Source organism: Palaemon carinicauda, chromosome 34 (genome assembly GCF_036898095.1).
Source record: "Palaemon carinicauda isolate YSFRI2023 chromosome 34, ASM3689809v2, whole genome shotgun sequence".
Classification (NCBI taxonomy): domain Eukaryota; kingdom Metazoa; phylum Arthropoda; class Malacostraca; order Decapoda; family Palaemonidae; genus Palaemon; species Palaemon carinicauda.
This window is the reverse complement of record NC_090758.1, coordinates 41,893,636-41,903,635: the sequence shown is the minus strand read 5'-3', so window position 1 is coordinate 41,903,635 and position 10,000 is coordinate 41,893,636. Positions and strand designations below refer to the sequence as shown.

The window sequence follows — 10,000 nt, the reverse complement described above, 5'->3', positions numbered from 1 at the left end:
AGTTTATTAGATTAATCACCAGTTAAACATTAGTATTTTACTAAGGTTCTATAGTTTTGTGAAGTGCATTGAAGAAGTTATGTTTTACTAGTTTAGGTTAAGAGTTGGGTTATTGAAGAGAGAGAGAGAGAGAGAGAGAGAGAGAGAGAGAGAGAGAGAGAGAGAGAGAGAGAGAGAGAGAGAGAGAGAGAGAGAGGAATGTTGAAATCTAGATCATAGGATTTCATATATAGAGAAGAAAGGGATTATTTATTAATATGTAAGTTATCATGAAGAAATAAAATTACTCTAAAAATATGAATAAGTGTATTTTCCTGACCTAAGGTTATATATCTAGAAAATATTGAAAATCATTGTATCATTATATCTCTGAGGGAATACAGCCCCACAAAAATAGGGACCTCACCTATTTGAAAGTATCTCTGATAGACTGGATCATATTTGGGCCATATCTGCTCTTCAGAAGTTATGTCGTTTGCACTCTCGGACATCTTAGCTTTGGAGACTGGATCTTTTGGATGTCTGTAATATGAACATAGGGTTTTGAATTGATACCATAAGTATAATTGATTGATTTGTGGTATCAATGATATAAAATGTACAGAATTTTACACACACACACACACACACACACACATATATATATATATATATATATATATATATATATATATATATATATATATATATATCCATATACCAAGGTACTTCCACTAATTTTGGGTGGTAGCCGACATCAAATGAATGAAAAAAAAGGTACCTTTCCTCTCTATGCTCCTCCCAGCCTGACGAAGAAGTCAACCAAGTTCGGCTGGTACTTCTAGGATGCCAGAGCCCACCCTCCCCCGTTATCCAGCATAGATTAAGCTTTATAACGCTGAATCCCATACTGCTGCTCACTCCACAGTCATCCAAAGCGACCAGAGGAAGCAGCAGGGCCTACAGGAACTGCGTAACAATCGCTCACCATTCATTCCCATATCTAGCACGCTCTCTTGCCTCTCACATCTATCCTCCTATCACCCAGAGCTTTCTTTACTCCATCCATCCACCCAAATCTTGACCTTCCTCTTGTACTTCTCCCATCAACTCTTGCATTCATCATCTTCTTTAGCAGACAGCCATTTTCCTTTCTCTCAACATGGCCAAGCCACCTCGATACATTCATATCCACTCTAGCTGTTAAATCATTTCTTACACCCGTTCTCACCCTCACTACTTCGTTCCTAACCCTATCTTCTCGAGATACACAAGTCATATTTCTCAGACACTTCATCTCAAACACATTCAATTTCTGTCTACCCGTCACTTTCATTCCCCACAACTCCGATACATATATCACAGTTGGTACAATCACTTTCCCATACAAAACCCTCTATTCTTTATCACTCCCTTCACTGGCCCCAACACTTTGCATCCTTCATTCACTCTCTGACGTACATCTGCTTCCACTCAACCATTTGCTGCATCAACAGACCCCAAGTACTTGAACTGATCCACGTCCTCAAGTAACTCTCCATTCGATATGACATTCAACCTCACAACACCTTCCCTTCTCGTACATCTCATAACCTTACTCTCACCCACATTAACTCTCAACTTCCTTCTCTCACATATCCTTCAAAATCCTATCACTAATCGGCCAAGCTTCTCTTCCGAGTTTGCAACCAGTACAGTATCATCCGCAAACAACAACTGATTTACCTCCCATTCATGATCATTCGTGTCTATCAGTTTGAATCCTCGTCTAAGTACTCGAGAATTCATCTCTCTCATCACTCCATCGACATAAAGTTAAACAAGCATGGGCAACATCACACATCTCTTTCTCAGCCCCACTCTCACCGGAAACCAATCGCTCACCTCATTCCCTATCCTAACACATGCTTTACTACTATTGTAGAAACTTTTCACTGCTTGCAAGGACCTTCCACCAATTCTATATAACCTCATCACATTTCACATTGCTTCCCTATCAACTCTATCATACACTTTCTCCAGATCCATAAATGCGACATACACCTCCTCACCTTTTGATAAATATTTCTTGCATATCAGCCTAACTGTAAAAATCTGATTCATACATCCCCTACCCCTTCTAAAACCACCTTGTACTCACCCAAATTATATGAAATTACTCCACATTGATATGAAGGACTTGCTGAGTGTGACATCCATCTTAGTGAAGTTATAACTTGAGGCCAAAGGTCCCAGATCATCCATAGGACCACCAAAGACGTACGCCAGCTCGTTCAGGAGAAGATTCTCGTTTCCAGACTTTGGGAAAGATAATTATTTCAAATTTAAAGCTTTATTGTAGTAATAACTAAACTGAAAAAAATAATAATTTGAATGGAAAAGGAATATAGGATTTTATTTATATCATGATTCTTTTATTGGTATTTATTATTTTATATTTTCATGAATATTATTTCCATGATTTGTATACATACATCTCTAATCTATGGATGATATTCAAAAACTTTCTGTAGATTATTAAAGTTTTTCATTAATAATATATACCATATTTTTTCACTTCATATATAAATCTAATCTATCCATATCGACGTACTTCTGAACCTTCTTCCTCCAACACGTAGAGATAAGATGGTCGGGAAGTCGTGTAGAGCTGCTTGGCAAGATCTGCCATCGGCGAGACGATATTCGCATCGTGAAGGCCTTGGCCGGTTGAGTCCATGATGCTGATTGGTTGATGGAGGGATCTCGACCAATCATTGTAATCGGCTGTGATGGCTAACATTATTTCCTATGGCGAGATGAAAATACTCCAGTTGAAGTGTACTTTTATTATAAGATTGTATAGTTTTTATGTGTGTAGTCCAGGTGATAATAATAATAATAATAATAATAATAATAATAATAATAATAATGATAATAATAATAATAATAATAATAATAATAATAATAATAATAATAATAATAATAATAATAATAATAATAATAATAATAATAATAATAATGATAATAATACCGACCTGCAGATGATATCGATAGTTATTGACGACGAAGGATCTCAGCAGATCCTCTCTATAGTCAGCATCGAATCCTTCCTGGAATTCTTGCTGACTCAGGATGTCAAGGAGGTTGGCAGCTGTCATTCCTAGAAGAAGGTCAACTGGAGTTCGACCTTCCTTGCATTTGAAGTCAAGAGGAACAGTAAGATTTTTCTCATTTTCTTTTTATAGTTGAGTCATTAAGAATATTACTTTGTATAGACAAATGGAGATATTTAGGATATATGATTAAGTACTTGGGTGCAAGTTAACTTTTATATTATAGTTTATAAATTAAGAATTTTATTCTGTTTAAACGTATGTATTCATTATGCAAGGATTTCAGTTCATAGCTGTATATATCTGTGTATATAAACAACAACAACAACAACAACAAAAGCAGCTGTGTCTAGAACTCTGCAGGACATTGGCCACATCCATGTCGTTATTCATGACTGTGGATTGGCTAGTTTTCATCACCAGGCCTGCCATTTGCAGAGTGGTGATGGTGTGAGATTTATGTCTGATCGCTCACAGCAAACGTAGCTGTTATAGGTAGCCCTAGTACAGCTCTGCTGATCATCACGTTAAGGTATCCCCACTCACAAAGGCAGGCGCATCTATATATATATATATATATATATATATATATATATATATATATATATATATATATATATATATATATATATACATATATATATATATATATATATATATATATATATATATATATATATATATATATATATGTACCTGTGTATAGAGTTTAATATATGTAATGTTATACATTTACAGGTTTCAGCTGTATTTTCCATCTCATGCATTATGAGTTGAGGCCCTAAGTAGCATTTATAATGAATAGATTGTTTTTGCGTTTGAGTTGACAAACATATCAAATCCATCTACGGAAATTTAGAAGTAAAACTTACCCATTTTTCTCATATGATTTTTCCAATCAGGTTTGATAGTGACACCATCAATGCTGGGGCCAACAGCCACTTGAAACTTGGATGTCTTTAGTGAAACCTTTGAGAAAATCGGGTTAATGTTATTTTCTTTTATAAGAATTATATTTTTCCTAAATCATAATTAATATTTAGACAGAAATATTAAAGTTAACTTATCATTTGTCTTTTGCGATTGAAGTAAAAGCACTATAATAAAAAGAAATCATCCTATGTTAAAATAAGTATCACAATATTGTTAGGTTAAATATAAAATCAAATTTCTAATAACATTTCGTTTTTCTAAAACACACCTTTACTTATTTAGATAGACTTTCGGTTAAAATTAAGTTATAATTATAACTATAAAATTTTTAACGTATCCTCTGAAATAAATATCTAATTACAAAAAACTTTAATTGCCAATAAGTTATTCAAAGTCATTAGCTGGTACAAAAGGAGAAAAAATAATCAATTATTCTTTATATTTTGAAACAAATTGCCATATTGTTTAATTAAATGTATCACTAATCTCTTGTTTTTTTCACGTTTTAGGAAAACATTAAAAAGGAGCTAAATACAATACAATTATTTCAATATTAAAAAAAAAAACACACACACTTAACAATTAATGAAATAATTATTATATATATTTCCTTCTGTATTCAATGTTTTCATTAGGTAGAAACAGAAAAAAGAAAAAGAGAAATTCATATTCATTATTGTTTTTAGCTATTCATATTCCATGTAGCTTACTTGCTTTGTGTGAACAGTATCTGTGGTGGCATATTGCCAGGGGCAGAATAATCAGAGAAAACCACAATATTTACTACGTACAATTGTTCTTTTTATTAGAATTGACAGTATATTAATAAAAAAATTCTTAAAAAAAGTTACTATAATTCTAGCATAGTATATGATTGGAAATAGTATACGCTACAAAAGTATAGTCTAAAGAATAATAATCGTTTCTTTTCTTTTCGATGGACTTATGGTTTTTACTTGTAATATAAAACTAATAAAGCAATTGAAATTTTATCTGGCCACGTAAACTGGTAAATAAAGACTCATTCTCAATACATCTCCAACTTAATCACCTGCAATATGTCGTGCAGAGGCCTCTTCCTCAGACACTGGAGAAGATTTTCATAGTGGCGAAAGAGGTCGTTTGGAACAGGGCAGTCCAGCTGGGTGGCTACATCGAAGGCGTGTCCAGATGGGTCCTGGACTGAAGCCCAGGGACTGAGTGCAGAGCCTGACATCAGGATTGCTCGTTTGAACGGACCTGCTCCTGATGACCAGGAGAGAAGGATTGGCCGAAGGATATTATGGTAGGAAGGATTCTATGGTGTTACGTGTTTAGAGGGGCTTTTAACTTATATATTTTTGGTACTTTTTTAGTAAACACATGGTTTATATATATATATATATATATATATATATATATATATATATATATATATATATATATATATATATATATATATATATATACGTATATATATATATATATATATATATATATATATATATATATATATATATATATGTATGTATATATATGTATATATATATATATATATATATATATATATATATATATATATATATATATATATATATATATATATATATATATATATATATAAATATATATATATATATACACATATGTATATGTATATGTATATATATCTATACATACATATATATATATATATATATATATATACATATATATATATATATATATATATATATATATATATATATATATATATATATATATATATATATATATATATATATATATATGTGTGTGTGTGTGTGTGTGTGTGTGTGTGTGTGTATTTGTGTATGTGTGTGTGTTTTTGTTTAAACAAATAATTTAGGAATCTCTGAGCCTCAATGGTTATAAATATCATTAACTATATTATCTTCATCCCTCTTTTCCCTCAATAATGTTCCAACTCGTTTCGTAATGTAAAAACAATAATACGTTTTGTAAACCAACAGAGAATATACGAAAAGTTAAGTATATGTAGTTTGGCTTTTGTACAAGAACAAGACTCCAATTATAGAATATCTTTAAACAAGAAAAATAAATAATATTAGAAAAGCAAAATCCAATGACTCATAAAAATACGATAATAGAAAAATGAATTAGTGTTTTTTCTTGATGATAATAGAATGGAATGGGATGTAGACATTGAAGTTTATTTAATCTGACTTCTGAATTAGGATTCACAAGAAATCAAGTAAAAAGGTATGCATACACAAATCACAAACACACACACATATATATTTATATATATACATATATATACTTGCATATACATATATATGTTTATATATATATATATATATATATATATATATATATATATATATATATATATATATATATATAAATATATATATTTTATATATTTATATATATACTTATATATATATCATATATACACACACACACATATATATATATATATATATATATATATATATATATATATATATATATATATATATATATATATATATATATATATATATATATATATATATCTACAATATCCAATAATATAAAAAAAAAATAATAATAATAAAAAAAAAATTTCGTTACAAGTTCACAACTCCAAAACCAAAACCAAAAATGAGAGTTGAAGTCAAATGAGGAAGTCCATTGAGGAAACTTAGGATGCTCCACGGTATAGTCATTCTATTATTTGTATTATTTAACTCTCGTTTCCATCACCGGATTTTGAAATATGTTTCCTTTCAGGAATTTACATTCGTGGAATAGATGGAGGATATTGTTTGATCTAATTATCTTGTTCAAGAGTGAAGATGCTACGTTTACTACTACTAATAATAATGATAATATTAATAATGATAATAATAATAATAATAATAATAATAATAATAATAATAATAATAATGATGATAATAATAATAATTATTATTATTATTATTATTATTATTATTATTATTAGTAGTAGTAGTAGTAGTAGTAGTAGTAGTAGTAGTAGTAGTAGTCTATTTATCTTTATTATCATTATTATTATTATTTTTATTATTATTATCATTATTATTATTATTATTGTTATTATTATTGTTATTATTAAATGATAATATAGTAAAAAAAATTTGCTTATTATTATTATTATTATTATCATTATTATTATTATTATTATTATTATTTTTATTATTATTATTATTATTATTATTATTATTATTATTATTATTATTATTATTATTATTAGTTGTAGTGCTAGTAATATTTGAATTAGTTACATTATAGTATCTGCAGCAGCAATAATATCAGCATTAGAGCTAATCATGATATTAAATATATCCTTAAGAAAAAACCACCATTAACATCATGCCATCCCTCCAACCAAAAGCAACATCACCTAAAGAACATCTTAAAATCATTCAAAATTTCCCTTTGTCACAGAGAACAAGGTTTACTTACTGACTGACCTGTAGCAGCGGGCGATATGACAAGGTAGTTGACGCAGGCGGCTCCCGTGCCGTGACCCATGACCGTGACCTGACCTGGGTCACCATCGAAGCGGACGATGTTCTCTTGAACCCAGTGCAAGGCAGCCAGCTGGTCCATCAGGCCGTAGTTAGCTACAGTTGGGCGACCCACTGGGTCAGTGTTCGCGTTGTAAAACCCTGGGGTAGATTAAGTTAAAAAGTTCAGATATTGATATATGTACGTATATGTATATTATAATTTTGCACATTTAGACATGTTTTTCATATTCATATACATATAATCCATATATTAAACTCCTCATTATATCTGCATTCTCTTTACTACGAGATCAGAGACCCAAAGAGTAAACAGCTTCAAGATAATAGCCTCTGATCAGCCGGGGAATCAAACCCAGTCTAATAAACTGAGGTTTCATCGACTCAGTAATTTACCCAAGAGGAGCTGCTATGTCAATAGATCCTCAAATTCTTGAGCCCAAGTTCGACTCCCAAGCACGCCCAGAAGCTATTATCTTTGAATGAATTCCCCCTTGGGTCTCTGATCCTGAGGTAGAGCTAATTCAGATAATAGGAGGAATATAATTTATGGCTTCTCTAAATATATATGCATATATATATATATATATATATATATATATATATATATATATATATATATATATATATATATATATGTATATATATAAATATATATATATATATATATATATATATATATATATAAATATAATCTATATATATAAATATATATATATATATATATATATATATATATATATATATATATATATATATATATATATATGTATATATTTATGGCTTCTATGGATATATGTATATATATATATATCTATAAATTTATGTATATATAGATATATATACATAAATATATATATATATATATATATATATATATATATATATATATATATATATATATATATATATATGTATATATATATATATATATATATACATATATATATATATATATATACATACATACATATATATATATATATATATATGTATATATATATATATATATATATATATATATATATATATATATATATATATATATATATATGTATATATATATATATATATATATATATATATATATATATATATATATATATATATATATATATATATGTATATATATATATATATATATATATATATATATATATATGTATATATATATATATATATGTATGTATATATATATATATATATATATATATACATATATATATATATATATATATATATATATATATATATATATATATACATATATATATGCACACACACATATATATATGTATAATATATATATCTACATATATATATATATATATATATATATATATATATATATATATATATATATATATATATATATATATATATATATATATATATATATATATATACATATATATATGCACACACACATATATATATGTATAATATATATATCTACATATATATATATATATATATATATATATATATATATATATATATATATATATATATATATATCTATATATGTGTGTGTGTGTGTGTGTGATATCTTGTTTCTTTAGCTATTAATGTTACAAACCTTTTAATTATATTCTTAACAACAGCTGCAATTTGGTGGTATTTGAAGGAGGGCCAGGAACAACCCTTTGGTATAACGACCTTAAGCTAATTGATATACCGTTCAACAGGTAAAAAACAAATGATGTATATTTGCATGTTCGTACATATCAACATAAAGGTAACATGACAATTTCTGGTAACATGTTAATACTTTAATCTCCATTTTAAGAAAAAAATCTGAACTGCAGCATCCATTTGCAGCCCTGAAAAAAAAAAAAAAATAAAAAAAAACTTTTTTTCTCGAAAGCAAAAGACAAAATCGTTTTTTTTTGGTCTTGAAAGCTTTTCTTTTCTTTTTTCTTCTCCTGCCTTTTCTAAAGGTTCCGAGACTGAATTATTCGTTTGTGTTTTCCAATGGTTGAATCGCTGTCTGTGTCTCTCTTTCCATGAAACAAGAAGAAGAAGTTCATCAAAGGGGACTTCACCATATCCCAGTCTTCTTCATCTTGCTGCTGCTAAGGATTCCTTTAGAGTCGACAGGATTAAAAGGATTTTTTTTTTTTGGTCTATTCTATTAAAAAAACTCATCTTCTTTAGAGAAATATTTCATAACTAAGGAATCTTTTTTTCCATAAAAGATATTTGAAATTGTGTATAATACAACAATAACGTAGTAGAAGAATTATATATAATTATATGCAAGGTGTATGAGATTGAAATATCATATATCTTACAGGTGGAGTTTTTGAAGAGGAATTTAGCGGAAAAAATATTCTGTTCTTCCAAAATGCTTATTTAACAAGAATATACAACCTTATTTACCACGAATATACAGCTTTAATTACCAAGAATATCCAAATACCTTACTTACCAAGAGTATATAATCTTACCTACCAGAAATTAAAACAACTTTAATTGCCAAGGCAATAACTATACATG

The 10,000-nt window shown here is 28.1% G+C and overlaps 1 protein-coding gene across 1 annotated transcript in view; it reads right to left on the bottom strand.

The window, feature by feature from the left end:
* Positions 1-10,000, bottom strand: part of LOC137626846 (neuroligin-3-like) — a 102,958-nt gene that overhangs the window by 76,342 nt on the left and 16,616 nt on the right. Inside the window, exons 3-5 of the mRNA XM_068357832.1 lie at positions 7,445-7,642; positions 5,059-5,246; positions 3,947-4,043 (exon numbers count right to left, since the gene is read on the bottom strand). Of these exons, the coding sequence (XP_068213933.1) occupies positions 3,947-4,043; positions 5,059-5,246; positions 7,445-7,642 (483 nt within the window). The remainder of the gene's footprint in view (positions 1-3,946; positions 4,044-5,058; positions 5,247-7,444; positions 7,643-10,000) is intronic.